This window comes from Budorcas taxicolor, chromosome 17 (genome assembly GCF_023091745.1).
Source record: "Budorcas taxicolor isolate Tak-1 chromosome 17, Takin1.1, whole genome shotgun sequence".
Lineage (NCBI taxonomy): Eukaryota > Metazoa > Chordata > Mammalia > Artiodactyla > Bovidae > Budorcas > Budorcas taxicolor.
Genome location: NC_068926.1, coordinates 57,085,302 through 57,104,393, shown reverse-complemented (window position 1 = coordinate 57,104,393; position 19,092 = coordinate 57,085,302). Strand labels below are relative to the sequence as shown.

The following is a 19,092-nucleotide window of genomic DNA, read 5'->3' as shown; positions in this document are numbered from 1 at the left end:
CAGTTTCTAAGTCACACCAGCTATGTTTCAAGCTAGCCGCTAACTATGGCTACCATACTGAACACTGCAGACATAAATAATTTCTATCATTGCAAAAAATTCTATTAGATAGTGCCATAGATTAAGAATGCATCTCAACCCATATTTTTGAAATTTGTAAAAAAAAAAAATACTTGATAGGTCAACTTAAAATTTTCTTATTATTTCCTTGGAAATCTAAACTCTTATTTCACTGGGCAAAGAGAGATTAGGTGCAGGATATGTGCACCTAGATTTACGGCTGTAAAGATGAAGGCCCTGAGATCTACTGCCATTCAGATTATTTATTAATAAATATTTATTCTGAACATTAACTCCAAAATCAACCTTACTTAATATTATAATCCCAGAAAAGCAATAAGGTTCTAAATGCCAACAATCAGAAGAGAGAGGCTCAGCAGAGGCCTGTGGTTTTACAGGTCAGAGTTTTGGTATCAGTTAGCTAAGTATACTTACTGAGAGGGAGCTCTTCAATGCTGTGGCAGCAGCTAAATTTCAAATTTTAATAACTTGGTTTACAAAGTTAACCAGTGACACTAGAATCCACGCTATTCATATAACAGAATAAAACAGAACACATTCATGTGCAAATAAGTATAACTCTAATATTAGTTTTCCATCATTTTCTAATAATTTTCTCTCAGATAAAAATTAACACTTGTAGGTTAGGACTCTACTGATCAAATTAAAAGTCACATCATATTAGCTAAGTTTTTAAACTCAAGGATACTGAAATACACTGGAAAAATTAAAATTTGAAATCATAGTGATTTTAGTTGACATGTAGCAAATTGAATAACCAACTATGGCATATTTTAAAAATAATGCTATTTTAGAACTTAGTCTGAGAGAATAGGTCCAAAATTTTAATCTACTTTAAGTATAATAAATAATATTAAAAGTATAATCCCTTGTGTTCTTCCCCATTTTTTTTTTAATTTTATAAAAGAATTCTTAGTTCCTGTAGTAGCTTCTTGACAGAGATCACAAACATTAAAAGTCTCCAAATATATGAGAGACCACAAGATGAGGCAGTATTTTCGTCTAACAGTGGATATCTACTTCAAGAACACAGGGATAAATTTTAAAATATTCAACACCACTGCTTAAAGTTCAAAATTCTACAGACAACTTAAATAATAATGCAATTTTAAAATTAGGGCAATGTGACTTGAAAAGCAAGTAAGAACTGATTAAACTATCAGCTTTATTGGGTATGTATTCTGTTGGTTATATCACCCCTTCAAGCAACAGCCCCTTTGAGAATGACTGTACCTGCCTCCCAGAGTTTCCGACATGAACACATTTTAAGATCAATACTGGAGAGGGTCAATTTGCTATTTTATGCAGCTAAGCACCACTGCATATGATTTACAAATGAAGATGAGAGGGCCAACATCTTCTCTGATACTAAAGAATGATTTTTAGAAGTTTAAGAACAAATATCATGTTTTACTTTACCAAGACAATATATATGACTTGCTTATAATTTATCCTTAAAATCTTATTATCCAGAAGCGAGCAAAATAGCTCTCTGAAATATTCGGTTTTGGGACCAGTTTTAAGTAAATTTATAGTGTCCTTTCATTATAAAAGGAAATAAAATTTCTTCAGATTAAAAACTTTACTATTATTCCCTGGACAAAGGGCTTTACTTTTATGTAGAAGTTTTCCCCTAAATGTCTGACTATTTATGCTTCTGAAGTGATATGATGTGGTCACTCACTCAGAGTTTCTAGATTAACTTGAAATTAACCTTGGAAACCACTCCACTGGACTCTGTTATGCTTTCAGTATACCTTTATCACACTCCTCATCATACGTAAACTCAGCTGTGCATGAGACTGTGAGCTTTCTGAAGGCAGAGCAAGTGTGGTTCAAAAAACCTCAGTATTTGCAGCACCTATCATGGTGCTTGATACTTTGCGGGCATTCAAAAAATGTTTGCTGAATAAATAAGCTCAAGAATATAGGTCTGAGAAGATTCTGAGAAAGTGACTTTTTTTTTATTATTTAACAGAATCCTAATTCATATTTCATAAAAACCTGTCACTCTGTACTTTAAGGCAGTTGCAAAACAGTGACACACACACAAGCACATCTTTACATGGGAGGATTGGAGGGGATCTAAGAATGGCTCTTTTCTCTGGTGATGAGAAGTCTTTTTATAGATTCCCATACCTTTCATGCAGTGGAGAAGGGATCAGCAAACTCACCATCTCTTTTGTTTTGTTCACTTCAAAATGATTAAATGATTGCCTAAGCAGGTGCAACTATCAAAAACTTTACTAGAGGAAGGGGAGAAGACGGAAAAGGGTGTCTTCACCTGGAAAGATAGCTGTTAGGGAGAAAAAATGACTGGCAGAACACTGAAAGAAGGTACCATGGAGGGGTGGTTTGTACGAATGCTCTGTTCAAGAAACATTATCTTCATATATTAATTTACTTTTACTTGGCCAAATACAAGTTGAAGAGTCAAAGAAACTGCCCTGAACTCTTCAGCAAAAATAATAGGAAAGGCCACTGAAGCAAGTGAAAATTAAACTAGAACATCCTATCCCCTCAAGGACATTTCTTTTTTTCCTCTCATGAAAATGGGGAAAGCTGTTCTTTTTTTAAAGAAGGGGAAAAGAAAACCCTCACTAATAGTGATTAATAGGACGGGTCAAGGAAAGCTTTAGGAGTTAGAAGAGAACAATTAAAAAAAAAACTGATCTCTAAACAGGGGCCATGATGACTAGAGTTCATTAGGCATACTGGAAACAACAAACTGATTAGTGAACAAAGAATTTAATACATAAGTCTCATGATCTATATTAACAGAAGGCAGCAGCAAGCAAAAATAATTGATTGTAGACTTTAACAAAATAAAAATATACCTTTCAATTGACAAATTAAAAACAACAGATTTTGTTGCTTAGAACAAAATTAAAATGTGCTTGCTACTGCTGTACACCCAATGGTTAAGGTGTAGAGTGGAGGCTCAGAGGCAGCCTAGGCTACAGCAAAAAAACCAATCTGGATTAAGAGTTTGCCCTGGACTCACTTGTAAATAATCAAGAACTGAGGTGTAGAGTTGTGTCCCATTAAAGTTCATCTTCATGTTAGTTCACAAAACATTTATTGGGTGCTTACTATGTGATAGGAGTTTCCCAGGTGGCGCTAGTGGTAAAGCACCTGCTTGCCAATGGAGATAGCCTAATAGGCACAGGTTTGATCCCTGTGTCAGGAAGATCCCCTGGAGGAGGGCACAGCAACCCACTGCAGTATTCTTGCCTAGAGAATCTCATGGACAGAGGAGCCTGGCAGGCTGCAATCCAAAGGGTTGCACAAAATCATACAAAACTGAGCAACTTAGCATGCATACACGCACAATGTGATAAGATACCCGGCTAGGTGGTGTTTGAAGAGAGGTGTCCTGGAGAAGCAAACAGTCTAGAGATGCAGTGATATTCATGTTATTGGAAAAAGCAGTGTGGCAACACTAGAACGGAGAAAAGAAGTAAGTGCCTAAAGTTTATTTTGTCAGAATATACCTTTATTTATTTATTTTTTGGATTGTCTGACTTTCTTCCTTTTTTTAAAAATTTATTTATTTTAATTGGAGGCTAATTACTTTACAATATTGTATTGGTTTTGCCATACATCAACATGAATCCACCACGGGTGTACACTTATCAAACCATTCTTGTTCAAAAGGAAGATTGGATTAGGATTTCTTCAGGGCCAGGGAAAGACCAGTATAGAGGCAAAGATTGTAGAGAGGGAAGTAAGTTGAAATTCTGGTGTTAAAGGAAAATTTTCAGTGTGCCACTTTGTATTTTTGGGGCTTGATCTATGATAGGTCTGTCTTCCTAAAATCAGGGCATCTTTATTCTGGATGCAGAACAGTTAGTTGCAAATCACCCTCTTAACAGTTATACATGGCCCTTAAAAGTAAGTTTACTTCCTATATAAAATGGGCATTCTGTTCATATATATGATTTGACTAATTCAGCATATGTCTGCAATCTTAATTGTAACAGTCAAGAGCGGGGAAAAAAACAATTCCCCATCCTTATTCTTACATTTTAATATTTATTAAGCAAGTTCTTATTGTCAAGAGTACTGTTATCAGAGACAATCTATTTGTTTAAGTCTTTCAAACCATAACAATAATATTTCATATTATTCAAGCTTTTTAAACTATTATGTTCAAAATAGCACGGTGTTTAGTATCTGGTAAGCAATTTATTCACTATGTATTTTTTGTTTGTTAATTCACTCATTCCTTAGATATTTACTGAGTGCCTATGCTGTGCCAGGCACTGTTCTAAGGTGTTGAGATACAGCACAGAACAAGGTAAGCATAATTTTAGCTATGATGGAATTTACACCCAAATCATGAAATAATGAATTAGTACACAGTATAATTTTAGATAGTGACAAGTATAGAAAAGACAACAAAATAGGATAATGAGATAATGGGTAGGACATTGTTTATAAAATGATAATTCAGTGATGCATAGGCTTTTCTATATCAAGGCATCTCTTTACCAAACAACTTGAAAGTCACATTAGACATTTACTCTTTTAAAATTTACAGGAATAGAAGCACAAAATTTTAGAGCTGGAAACAATGTTGGAAATCATACAGAACAACTCCTTATTTTACAGATGGAAAAACTGAGGTTTGGAGAGGTTTGTGACTTGTCCAAAGTAAAATAAAACTAATGGTGGCAGACAGAATTTAAAACTAGTTTCCTCATTCCTAGAGTCCACTATCTAACTTTCTGTTGAGAGTTTAAAATCCTACTTTATGTTCCCAAGTGAAAAACTTTGAATTCAAGTAAAAAAACAAATATGAAACTTGTGAAAAATTTATTTTTATTATGTTTAAAGATTTGAAGCCCAAGTATAAGGCTAAATGGGTTTCATGAAGAGATACCACTATTCAATATTAAGTTTTTATATACAATGGGCTTCCCTGATGGCTCAGATTGCAAAAATCTGCCTTCAATGCAGGAGACCTGGGTTCTATCCCTGGGTTGGGAAGATGCCTTGGAGAAGGGAATGGCAACCCATTCCAGTATTCTTGCCTGGAGAATTCCATGAACAGAGGAGTCTGGGGGGCTACGGGTCACGGGGTTGCAAAGAGTTGAACACGACTGAATGACTAAGCACACATATATAACATGCTCTATTCTTCTAGCCTGCTTCTATGTTTTCCTTTTTTAAATTGTGGTAAAATAAAAGTTACCATCTTGATTATTTTCAAGTATATGGTTCAGTGCTGATACACTTATAATGTGTAACTATCAGCATCATATCACCCCTATAACTCTTTTCTGTACTTTCCATGAATTTGATTATGTTAAGAGCCTCATATATGTGGAATCATACAGCATTTGTCTTTTTGTGACAGGTACATTTGTTCCACTTGGCATAATGTCTTCATGGTTCAACCACATTGTATTAATAGCATATGGCAGAATTTCCTTTCTTTTAAAGGTTGAATAATACGCCACTGTACATATATAACACATTTTGTTTATTCATTCATCATTTACATTGCTTCTACCTCTCTGCTGTTTTTGTGGATAACGCTGCAATGAACATGGGTGTACAAAAATTTCTTTGAAACCCTGCTTTCAATGCTTTTGGATATATACTGAGAAGTGGAATTGCTAAGTTATATGGTAATTCTAGTTTTAATTTTTCAAGGGACCACCATTTTCCACAGTGGTTGTACCCTTTTCAATCCCTACCAATAATGAACAGGGTTCTAATTTTTCTATATCCTCAGCAACACTTGTTACATTCTGTTTTTTTAAACAGTGGTCACTCTAATGTGTGTGATGGCTACACACATGGGTGGTATCTTACTGTAGTTTTGATTAGAATTTCCCTAATGATTGATAATGTTGGACATCTTTTCATATGCTTATTGATCATTTTTATATCCTCTTTGGAGAAATGGTGATTCAAGTCCTTACTTTTGATTCCAGTTTTTTTTTTCTCTTTCATTGTTGCTGTTGCGTTTTAGGAGTTCTCCATATATTCTGGATATTAATCCTTTATAAGATAGATGATTTGCAGGTATTTTCTCCCATTCCGTGGGTTTCCCTTTCACTCAGTTGATTGTTTCTACTATCTTACTTCCTTGCTTATATTTTAAAGTTAACTGATTCATAGTTTTATTTGCGTATGTTTTTCAATATTTTTCATCACATTACCACTATATTTAATAATTAAATAGAAATACATTTTAGAAAAATTTTCCTGACAAATATTTTCTGTATATCAAACACAACTACCTTCTATTTCGGGTTATAAATTAAAATCTTATCTTCTTAAGATTATACCAAGGAGAAAAAGGCACTGAAAGGCCCATATTATTACAAGAAAGCTCTATATCAGCCTGCAAAAATTAAAATTAAAACCTCCAAATGGTTCAAGACCAAGGTCTTCTTTCTTGTTGATTATGCCAGTAATCTAATTTTGTTGATTATTCCAGTAATCTAATCTAATTATCTCTCTTCTAATTTGGGGTGCTCATTGAGATGTCCTAGAGTAAAAAGATCCAACAGAATTCCTCTTTTTGCTCTCTATCCCCACAAAGCCCTAGAGCTAAAAGAAAGGAAAAAGTGAATATCTCTCAGCATCCATGATAACTCCTTCTAAAAAGAGAACCCACCAAAACTTTTCCACCCTTCAAATACATGACCATTTGCCCATGTTTAAACACGGCTGACTGACAATGCTGAACTCTTAGCAGATTTCTTCATCTGCATGGTATCACTCGTTTCCTCAAAATGCTTTTATGGCTTCCTAATAATCTGGGTCCTTGCTGTCACTCTGGTCCCAATTCACTCTCCACATAGCCCTCCAAGCTCTAATTTCTCAGATTTTTTCCCCTTTTCCTTGAACGTACAAAATTCCTTGTCTCAGGGCCTTTGCACATATTGCTTCCTGACTCACCCTCATCTTTCACCCCAAATTAGCTAATCTCTATCTGTTTCTGAAGTTTGAGCTTACATGTCACTTCACTGGGGAGATTTTCCTCTACTCCCCAATAGAATAAGTCCTCCTTTTACCCAGAACAAGTTTTATAATTACACAATAAATTTACTTGTGTGATTATCTGCTTAATCTCCCTCACAGATAATAAGCGCTATGAAGGCATCTTGTCTGTTTTGGTCTGTATCCAAAGGGCCTACTACAGTTAGTTGCAGATAACAGGGGTCCCCACCAATGTTTGTTGAATAAATGAGTAAGTTAATCAGTTCAGAAAATAAACATGATCCCTCCACTATTCATGACTAGGCACCAATATATTTTCACATGCTCTTCATCCTTACCTGTTTAATTTTCTTTTTCTCCCAATAAAAATATACAACCAGCAGACATCTAAGTGAAAAAATTCTCAAACCTGCTCTCCTACTGGAGTTAGAATGTAATCACTCATATTTATTAAAATGAGTACATACAGCAGAGAAGGCAATGGCAACCCACTCCAGTGTTCTTGCCTGGAGAATCCCAGGGACAGCGGAGCCTGGTGGGCTGCTGTCTAAGCAGTACCACAGAGTCGGACACAACTGAAGCGACTTAGCAGCAGCAGCAGTACATACACAACTCACATATACCTAATATGGAAAAAGTTATAAAGGATTCTTTTCTATAGTTCCATATTGTGAAAGTGAAGTGAAGTCATTCAGTCGTGTTCGACTCTTTGCAACCCCATGGACTGCAGCCTATCAGGCTCCTCTGTCCATGGGATTTTCCAGGCAAGAGTGCTGGAGTGGATTGCCATTTCCTTCTCCAGGGGATCTTCCCGACCCAGGAATTGAACCCGAGTCTCCCGCATTGCAGGCAGATGCTTTACCGTGGGAGCCATTAGGGATGAACTGCTTACCTAAGGTATTAAAACATTTTTGGAAATTCCTCCAAAAAAATCATTGATAATTCTGTGAAATACTCATCTTATTGCTTTGAAAGAAGCTTAAAAATCATTTTTCATTTTAAAAATAAAGCACGTCAAATTATAAATCATGATAGGCTTTGTATGAAATGAATGATCCTCCATTGGAAAAGTAAAGTCAAAAAAAAAAAAACAGAATCATTAACTCAAAAGTCAGACTATTTAAGCTGACATAGAGCTGGTCTTAGAAGAATTAGAAGTGATAAATTCAAGAAATAACAAAAAAGAGTGGAAACTTTTTCTAAAACGAAAAGTATTTTGAGACTACTCAGTAAGAAACACGTATCTGAAATACTTCTAAAAGGTCACAACCAACAGGTTTTACTCAGAAAGCTTTTAAGGTCAATAGTATTAAGGTTATCGGTTTAGAAAGGAACTTAACTGGTTTCTTTGATGTGGAGATTTATGGATTTATTTGTTTTTGTTTATTTGATGGTGGTGGACATCAGAGTAACAGGAGAGGAATATGAAGAAACAGGCACAAATACAGCTTGCCTAGTCCTTCATTATCTTTTTTACCGAAAAGAATTATCATGTGCTCAGCTGAGTTCCATAATTTCAGTTGTAAAGAGGGAACTAAAATATCTGAATGCTAAGTGACCTGAGTTGGCTTCATAATGATAGGCAAAGCCTAGCACTGTGAAGGGGATCATGAAACTTACTTTCTTGTACACAAGAGAGGAAGTGGAATTTACTGGGCTTTCATCATCATGCATCATGACAAGTTCAGAGCTGCTATCGTCCATGACCTCTTGCATGCTGTTGACGCTGCTGCCCTGGCTGCCTGTACTCACAGACATGCTTGGGATGGAATGGTTGCTGCCCAGGCTGTCCAATTCCCTGCTCAGGCTGGTTCCATGTTCACTGTCCTATAAAAATGGGGCACTTGGGTTAAAAAAAAAAATGACTGGAGATAAAGCACCAATCCGTTGACTAAGCTATTAAGTACATTCAATTTTGCAGTGCCAAGTTGCTTTTCTGCCAAATCTGCAAGAAGAAACTTTTAATGTAGTGGCTCCACTACTCCACCACCATTTTCAGACATCTCCAATTCACTTTGATGCTTTCCTCAAGGGCTATTCTGGACATGGGTCAAAAGGCTCCAATGCTGCTACCCCAGGGCTTTCCCCCATCATATGCAACTATCACACTGTATTGCTACTTGGTAAGCAGAACTAGCCAGGTCAGTTTTCTAAGAGACTTTCAGGAACTCAAGGTGCTAGGGAAAGACTGCAGGCTACTGAACAGGGGATCTCTAGGAAAGCTACAAACACAGCAGTGGGCACTTGAAGCTCAAAGAGGATAAAAAGAGTTTTCAGAGATTTGACAAGCAATATGCACTTTTTGCAAGTCATTATTGAGAAACTTCATATCTGAGCAGGGATATTAATTCTACTGTCCTGGACAGGTAATTAAATTCTGCCTCCCTCAAGCAATTCTATCAAGCTTACCTCTGTAATCTTATTAAATATATCTGTTAAATAATACTGGTATTCATCACTACTAGTCCAAAGACTACTATTTGAGAAATGCTAAAATAATCGGAACATATAATTTATCCATCACAGTGAGTATCTTTTGATACAAGATTAAGTAATATAATTAAAGCAACTTAGCTCCAAATAAACCCTGTTTTCAAAGAACCATACTCTGTACCTACAAAACTTTAATGAATTGCTACTTAGCCATGGCAATATAAGGAATCACTGACAAAGGTAATTTGAGTAATTTAAAATGATAGATAATACATTATATTTTAAATAGATTTATTTTCCCAATTAGGGCTCCCAATTAAAGGAGCCCATTTGTATATATGCAATCAAGAGATTTTTATATTCCAGTTCAGCTTTCTGAATTTTACAATTATTGATAAAATAATTTTATTTTCTTCTATATTAAAAAGTTAAACTAAAATTCATCCTTCATTCTTTCCCTCTTTTTAATCTATTTTTAGAAGAAGAGTCCTTTCTTTTGTTCAAGGCTAATCCCTGCACTAATGCTCTTACTGAGATTCTAATTCCTTAACTGTGTCTCTTTCCTCTATCTTCAACGCCTCTGTCCCGGCTCCTTTCCTTCTGCATATAAGTAGGAAGAGACTTGCCTTATATGTATGTACCTTTCTACATACTGCCCTTTGTCATTTTTCCTTCTTGACCCAATTTATGAATCTTAAAATGACCAATTTTCACTATCTTTACTTTCTCACTTCCCACTTATTCTACAACACACAGTAAATGACTATTCATCCTAACTATTCCTGTAAAACTGATTTTACTAAGGTCATCAAGAAGGTCCTACTTGTAAAACCCAGTTAACACTGTTTTTGGTCCTTGTTTAACCTGACTTCTCTGTGGCATCTGATGGTATTTGTAGCTCCCTCCTTAAAGCTGTGTATACTTGTAACATCTATGATGCCTTTATCTCCCTGGTTTCCCTTTTCTTATGTGGCATGGACTCTTTTCATTCTACATTCAACTACTGATTCATCATCATTTTAATGTCCTTGACCCCCAACCAACTACCCTTTCCCCAGACCTCTTTCCTATGTTCTGGATTTGTATTTCCCAATCAAATGCTAGACATCTCTATTCAGGCCTCTTCAACTAATCCTTCTTAAACTATTTGAATGACTTAAACTAAAGTCATCTTTCTGTAAAAACTCCACCAGTACACTGTGTCAACAGCATATGATGCCAAGACCTTAGACTCAGCAGGCATCAAACTGAAATCATCCTAAACCAACTCTTCCTTCTTGGTTCTTCTCTGTTCTTGGTACTAACACACTCTAGTCACTGAAGCACAAATGCTCAGAGTCACCATAAGCTCCCCTTCATCTGTCACTGACAGTGAGAAGCAGTGTATTATCAAGTTCATCTCTCTAGTGTTTCTCAGTGTTCCTTCTCCCCAATTCCCACGGATACTGCCCTTACTGCCTCTTGCATGGACTATTACCCAGAAAGTTATCCATTCAAATCCATCTTACATTTTGATGCCAGGATAATCTTCCTAAAGCACAGCACGAAAGTGCCCCATAACTGCCTGTGAAAAGTGACCCACCTCTTCACTAATCCCACCAGCAGATGACTTATTCTGTCCCCACTATGGACCCCTACTGTGTGCTCTACCTCTGTAACACTGTTCATATTTTATCTTATTATTTTTTCAATGTCTCTTTTGCAACTGCGCATGTCTCTTAAGGCAGAGAACATCAATTGTAATACATTGTTATTCCCCAAAGTGTTTTTCATAGCATCCCAGTCCAGAACCTTTTCCCATAGTAGGTACCCTATGAGTGTTTGCTAAAAGAAAATCAACCTACTTCTTCATCTTCCTGTGACTCATTCAAGGGTCCATTTCGTGTCTCTTGGAAAAGGATTTTTTTCATTTTCCGGTATTGTAGGTTATCTAGCTCACGAACAGCATCTTTTGTCCTCTGTATAAGGTCAATAAGGACACGAAGTGGACGGTCTCGTCGAACGAAGTCATGCTGATTAAGGGAAGAGAAAAAAACAGAAACTGATAATGAGGAGACATATTTTTAGGTGCAAGATTAAGATGTAAAAGATAAATCAACGTAAAACAGTTCTGTGGATTTTGCAGAAATAACAAGATACAATTTTCATCTCATGTAGTCTCTTATCTTGTATAAATCTCATAAAGTGATAATCATGTTTTTTCTCTTCTTCCTCAAGCCACATTTCGTGGATTTGTCCTAGAATTTACTTGAGAATTCTTGAGGTTTACTTTGCCATGCAAGTAATAACAATGACTAGAACTTTAAATAGTAGCTGAGAGCTTGAGACTTTCAAACCTGAAACTATGTAATAAGCAAAAGCAATGCAGAGTATAGAATATGCTTGTTATAATCTGCCTCAATCCTCTTTCTCACCCTACACTACACTTTTAAAGACAGACTTCTGAATATTTTGTTTTCTATTTCTGTGGTCATACACAGCGTATGCTTGAAAATGTGGCAATTATTCCATTTATCTCAGAGGTCAGAATTTTGGCTTCCCTTTACAGAGCTGTACAATGAAAAATAAGGCAAAAGGGTCTCCAAGGGGTTAAAATATTCACCCCAAGTCCGTAAGCTTTTCTTGCTGTAAACAGGCTTCACTTTCAATATTATCAATGATCGTTAACACACATTCTGGTTTCCTGATTTCTCAGACAACAGCAGTTTAGAATGAGGGAACAAAAGTAGAACAGAGGACTGAGAACTGTTAGAGAGTTACTTGTTGCCAAAAAAAGAGTGTTGAAAAGGTATCTGACCACCTGACAGTAAAAGAGAAGGAAATTCCATGGTTAACATACCAAGCAACCAATCAACCAAATAAAAACGAACTAGGGTTTGTGGACTATTTTGTAAAGGGGCAACTGTCCTTCATACACTTTTTTTATACTCCCAAGATTTCATGAAATGCTATTATTTCTGAGTAATCAAGAAGTGGCATTATATTCATTATGCTTTCTTGAGGAAGGCAGAGAAGCATATCATGTATTTTGATAAGATCACCACACAAAATGATCAAAAGGAGGAGGAAATTTTGCTTTCTAAAGTTTCAGTTATGTGGAAAATTCGCTTATGTGAAATTATAATTAGAATATATTGGAAAATGAGGTATTAATGTGGTAGGCCTCAGATGATGGAATGGGTTTAATTTCTTTACAAGTTAAACATATAAAAGAGGAGCAGGACCACGTGAGAAAAAAAATTCTGTATGTCTTGCAGTTCTTCACTCTGACTTTGCTGTCCAGGGAATTGTGGCTTTTCCTCCTATTTTAATAAAATATCTCTTTCTCTGCAAAGAGTCCTTTCTGAAAATGAAACACCATTCCTGGAAGGAAGAGTCGCTTGCATATTTGAAGAGGAGAATGCAAGGGAGAAAGCAAAATTATTTGGCTACTTCAGTGCTTATAATTAGACAAGAATAAATCAGTCTCTAGTAAACTTTAAGCTATAACCTAGGATACTGAATTTTAGAGAAGTAGCTCTTAGTATGGAGAAGGCAATGGCACCCTACTCCAGTACTCTTGCCTGGAGAATCCCATGGACACAGGAGCCTGGTGGGCTGCAGTCCATGGGGTCGCGAAGAGTGGGACACAGCTGAAGCGACTTAGCAGTAGTAGCAGCAGCAGCAGCAGCTCTTAGTAATTCTTTTATTTCCAAGGTGAGGAATTTTAGGCCCAGAAGGGTTAAGTGATTTACCTAGCTAAACAATAGAAGAGCTAGAATGGCCACCCAGGTTTCTTTATTTGGGAGTTTGTTTTCTGGTGGTCTACCACAGAGTTGATCATGGTATTAACTGTGACAGACACTGTGACCTATTTATCCTTCATTTCAATCACTTTTCCTTGCCTTTCTTTCTTGAAAGTAGTAAAAAGTATAAGACCTGGATTCCACCTTTCTTTGCAGGTATAATTAGCAATGTGACCAAGTTCTGGCCAAATTCTGAGATATAGGCAGAAACCCCAGAGGAAGGCTTTGTTTTCCAGGATACTCTTTGTCCTGCCTCCTTTCTCCTGCCTGGAATAAAGTTTGAGTTCCAGAAACACAGGAGCCATTTTGTGACCAAGAAGACAAAAGTCAAGTGCAAAGAATGGTAAAGTGGAAGACAGGAGGAGCTACTGAGCTGCTTATAGGTCTGGACTGCTTCTAACACCTCCTTTTCTAAATCCTGGATTTCTTATTGTGGGAGGTAATTAAACCTTAAAATACTTCAAAACTGATACACCCAATGTCTTAAAAACATCTCACAGCCTCCATTGTAAAGTCTGGCCTGAACAGTCAGTTCCTGATTGAATTTCTAGGCTCCACTCTAGTCACTCCTATTCCCTGTTCCACCCAATGCAGTGTACTTGTAGATCATTCTTGTCTCTGCCATGGGTTTTGCACCTGCATGTCTTTTTCCCTGTTGTTCTCTCTGCCTGCAATCCCATCTCTTCACTGTTCTCCAAACTCGTACAGTTGAAAGGTTCTCAGATCATTTTCAAACAATGCTTCCATTGTTCTTGGAAATATGTTTACTTTAAACATTTAAATAATACAGAGAAATCAATAAAAGATAGTAAAAGAAAATAAAAATTCTGCCATCCAGAAATTAATATCATTTTAGACACTTTCCCTCTCTCTCACTCTCTCAGAATGATGGATATTCAGAAATAATTTTACATGAGAAACTTATTACACATAGTAATTTAAAAAATAATTTATTAAATTAAGGTATATTTGAATTTCATAGAATTAGAGGAGTCTGAAGTAAGATGACTGCTTAATGTTAGTTAAAATTTCTTCACCAAGAGTTACCAGTTCCTAAAAGGCCCTCTAAAGTTAAGGGGGAAAAAAAAGATCATGTAAAGCTTTAAGAGATTAGAGTTACTTAAAAAATATTTTCAGTTTAAGAACTGTTATTGACTACCCTGAAAAACAAGAAAATCAGTACATTTACATTTCTTTCCTACCCCTACTTCTTTCTAGATACATTATTATGTTCACATTGTTAATACATATACTGTCAACGTGTATAACATTTACATTCTGCTTTTTAATCACAGCAATGATTTTATTGTAGTTCTCTATTTAATTCTTTGTGAAGGTGACATTTTAACATCAGGAAGAAAATGTTTGGAAAAGATGGATTATTTTAAAAATATTTGGGAATAATTAGAAAGCCAACTGGAGAAAAAAAAAAAAGTTGAATTCCTTATAACAAATTTCTGTATCTCCCCCCAAAATCCCAGAAAAAAGAATGTCAAAAGTGAAGTAAGAAAATAATATCTGTAAGATTTACTACAAATTAACAAGGGAAAAGCCCTCAGACAAATGAGAAAGATCAACAGAGAGTTCACAGAAGAGGAAATAGAAATGGCTTGTCAATGTAAGAAAGACAATCTAATTCATAATGAGAAATACAACTTAAAATGACAGTGAGAAAAGTTTTCCACTGAACTGATTAGAAGGTCAAAAAGTCTTAGTATTCATACTTTGCTAACAGGACCATAAATTGGGGCATCCTCTTTGGAGAAAAATTGGCAACACCTTTTTAAATTTAAAATTCACATTCCATTTGATTAGCAATTTCACTTCTAGGAATTTATTCTTTGGATATCTGTATATACAGGTACAAACTGACACATGTGTACGGATATTTATTGTAGAACAGTTTGTAACAGCAAAAGACTGTCAACACCATAAATGAATTGGTTATAAAAACAACCATCCATCTGACTATATAATGCAGTCCTTAGAGATGATGAGATAGTTCTGCATGTAGTAACATGGAACAATACACAAAACACACTAAAACTTAAAATATTCAGAGTAGAACAGTTTGCTACCATTGGTTCAAAAATTTAAAAGGATATTTACTTCCATATGCATAGAATATTTCTAGAAGGACGTGTACAAAATTTGCAGCAGTGGTTGCTAATTCTAGAGAAGGGCCTTGAATGGGAAGGTTTTCTCTTTTTATTCTCTCTCTTCCACTGTATTTTTATCTTTTGAAATTTGTATTGGCTATTCAAAATGAAGAATGTAGTCTCTTTACCATGCTATACAAACACACAAACTAGTAGTGAATGAATAAATAAATGAATATTGGAGAGCAAACTTAAATTCAGTGATCACCACCAGTTCTTTCACAGGTTTCTCCAGTCCCTAATTCACTCTTTCTTCTCTTACTTTTTGTTTCATTGAGAGACTGGTTGGATTTCCTTATCAAGCAATTGAGAAAAAGCTTTTAAGAAAGGAAAACTGCTTAAAATTTGTGAGGCTTGAAAATGTCCAGCTGCATTTATAATTAAAGAGCACCTTAGCTGGGTCACAAATCCTTGGTTTACATTTTCTTTTTCTTAGAACTTTGTAAATACTGTTATACAGTTTTCTGGCTTTGGGTGTTTCTGAAGAGGTAGATCTGAAGCCAACTGGTTTTTCTAGCCCCAGATAAATTTTTTTCAGCTGATTATGAATCTTTCTTTATCCTTTGAGTTTAGAAACTAGATACAGGTAGGATTTTGATCACTGAAGATCAGTTTCAACTCCCTAGAAATGCCCTGTCTTAAACAGCAGCCCCTGTCACTCTTTATCCCAGTCCTGGCTTTATTTTTTATGACATTATATCAAATTATTTTTTACTCCTGCATTAGAATATAGGTTCCAGGAGGGCAGGGACTATCTTTATCTTTGTACCACTGTATGATTTTCAATGTTTAGAACAGTGCTTGGCACCAGGTAGACAATCAGTAAACATCACTGACTAAATGTTAGGCTTACTTGATTTGGTCCACCAAATCAAATAAAGAGTAAATCAGGGGACTTCCCTGGTGGTCCAGTGGCTAAGACTCTGTGCTCCCAAGGCAGGGGGCACGGGTTTGATTTCTCATCAGGGAACTAGAGCCTGTGTATCACAACTAAGATCTGGCATGGACAAGTATACATGTGTGTCTGTGTGTGTATATATATGTGCGTGCGTGTGTGTATACACTTAAGTAAATCAAATAAAATAAAGATCTTAACATTTATTTTCAAAAAGTATATCTTCAAGTATATCTTTAAATATCTTCTACTCCATGTGTTTTGCTTTCTTTCTTAGGAATAATAGGTTGAAATATATATCTCCTCTGCCTTCCACATGTCATCTTTTCTATAACCATCTTTAGAAATTTTTCTTCTTCATTTAATTTTATTTCCCTTGGGCTACCCATCATTGGAAATACCCTACATGGGTGTGTTTATTATATTAGTTTGTTGTTTATGATATGATTTGACATGATATGATCTATCTTTAAATTTTTCTCTTTCATTTTTTCTACCTCTGCCCATTTGTTTTTTATATCCTTTTGTTGTCTGTTGCCATATCATCTTTGAAGGCTTGTAGTATCTTCTTTTTTGAGGCAATTTTTTTTTTGCTTTATAATTTCTAAAGCAAATTTATAATTTTTTTTCCTCTTTTTTCTTTCTCTAAACTGCTGTTTGTGTCCTGTATTTATAAATCTTTGCCTACTTCAAAGTAATAAAGACACTGTCTTGTGTTTCTGGTATTCTATTGTTTATAGTTCATGTTTGGAACATGTGATAATTCTACACCAAAAGAGAATAAGGTAAAGTCCATTGCCTTGTTGCTTCTGTCACCATATTCCTGTGACCTGTTATTCACAAGACAAAACTTAATTTTGGGTAGAAAAGCTAGTCAGCTTCAGACCTACCTCTTCAGGATACTCAAAGCCAGAAAATAACAGAATAAGATTTCTGAGAAAAAGAAAATATAAACCAATAATCTGTGATACTTAGCCAAGGTGCAATTATAAAGGCAGCTGACATGTTTAAGCTTCACAAATTGAGGCAATACAATTCTGAGGTTTTCTTAAAACAAAGTAAGAAACAAAAAAAGACTGGAAAATACACACGCAGAAAAAGATTAAAGAAACCTGGACTATTCTGTGGCCAATAAAAGACATTTATATTGTAAAAAAAAAAACTCCCACATACTTCATTGATATTAATGGAACACTGCCTATGTACACAGAGCCTATAATACAAAGTTACATGAAAACAGATGCTCAAAAATGCTATATTTAAATCAAATGAATGCAGTTAACACAATAATTTTGTCACCAACATGTATGATGTAACACTATGTAAATATCTGTCTTATATATTTATCACATATCTTCACTGCCTGATGATTTGGCAACAACCTAACTGAAAGCCTAGAGTGGGTATTTGAACCACTGGCAGACTCTGTCCTGAAAACTTTGAATTAAAGTTCAGGCAGATATTAGTCACTGGAACATCACAGTGATGACCAGAGCAAGGAGAAATGTTCTTTGTCATAAGGCAAAAAAGGTGGGTGGGGTGGGGGGCAGAAAAAGGGAAAAGTTGGAGGGAAAAGTATCCAAGAGGAATATATAGCGTATCAGTTCAATTCAGTTCAGTCGCTCAGTCGTGTCCAACTCTTTGTGACTCCATGCACTGTAGCACGCCAAGCCTCTCTGTCCATCACCAACTCCTGGAGTTTACTTAAACTCATGTCCATTGAGTCGGTGATGCCATCCAAGCATCTCATCCTCTGTTGTCCCCTTCTCCTCTCACCTTCAATCTTTCCCAGCATCAGGGTCTTTTCAAATGAGTCAGCTCTTCGCATCAGGTGGCCAAAGTATTGGAGTTTCAGCTTCAGCATCAGTCCTTACAATGAATATTCGGGACTGATTTCCTTTAGGATCCAACTTTAGGTTGGATCTCATTGCTGTGCAAGGAACTCTCAAGAGTCTTCTCCAACACCACAGTTCAAAAACATCAATTCTTTGGTGCTCAGCTTTCCATATAGTCCAACTCTCACATCCATATATGACTACTGGAAAAACCATAGCTTTGACTAGACCATTTTTGGCAAAGTAATGTCTCTGCTTTTTAATGTGCTGTCTAGGATGGTCATAGCTTTTCTCCCAAGGATCAAGTGTCTTTTAATTTCATGGATGCAATCACCATCTGCAGTGATTTTGGAGAACCCCTCAAAAAAGTCTGTCACTGTTTCCCCATCTATTTGCCATGAAGTGATGGGACCAGAAGCCATGATGTTAGAGCCAACGTTTTCACTCTCCTCTTTCACTTTCAGCAAGAGGCTCTTTAGTTCTTCTTCACTTTCTGCTGTAAGTGTGGTGTCATCTGCATATCTGAGGTTATTGATATTTCTCCTGGCATTCTTGATTCCAGCTTATGCTTCATCTAGTCCAGCATTTCTCATGATGTACTCTGCATAGAAGTTAAATAAGCAGGGTGACAATATACAGCCTTGACATACTCCTTTCCCTATTTGGAACCAGTCTGTCATTTCATGTCCAGTTCTAACTGTTGCTTCTTGACCTGCATACAGGTTTCTCAGGAGGCAGGTCAAGGGGTCTGGTATTCCCATCTCTTTCAGAATTTTCCACAGTTTGTTGTGATCCACACAGTCAAAGGCTTTGGCATAGTCAATAGAGCAGATGTTTTTCTGGAACTCTCTTGCTTTTTCAATGATCCAATGGATGTTGCCAATTTCATCTCTGGTTCCTCTGCCTTTTCTAAATCTAGCTTGAACATATTGTGATAATCTTGC

General features: G+C 36.0%; 1 protein-coding gene across 3 annotated transcripts in view; it reads right to left on the bottom strand.

Moving 5' to 3' along the window:
• TAOK3 (TAO kinase 3) overlaps positions 1-19,092 on the bottom strand; it is a 184,227-nt gene that overhangs the window by 35,618 nt on the left and 129,517 nt on the right. The window contains exons 12-14 of one of the 3 annotated variants that reach the window (XM_052655171.1): positions 11,319-11,486; positions 8,662-8,868; positions 3,428-3,523 (exon numbers count right to left, since the gene is read on the bottom strand). In XM_052655171.1, coding sequence (XP_052511131.1) covers positions 3,428-3,523; positions 8,662-8,868; positions 11,319-11,486 — 471 coding nt within the window. The remainder of the gene's footprint in view (positions 1-3,427; positions 3,524-8,661; positions 8,869-11,318; positions 11,487-19,092) is intronic. The other 2 variants (XM_052655172.1, XM_052655173.1) reach the window with 2 other exon arrangements.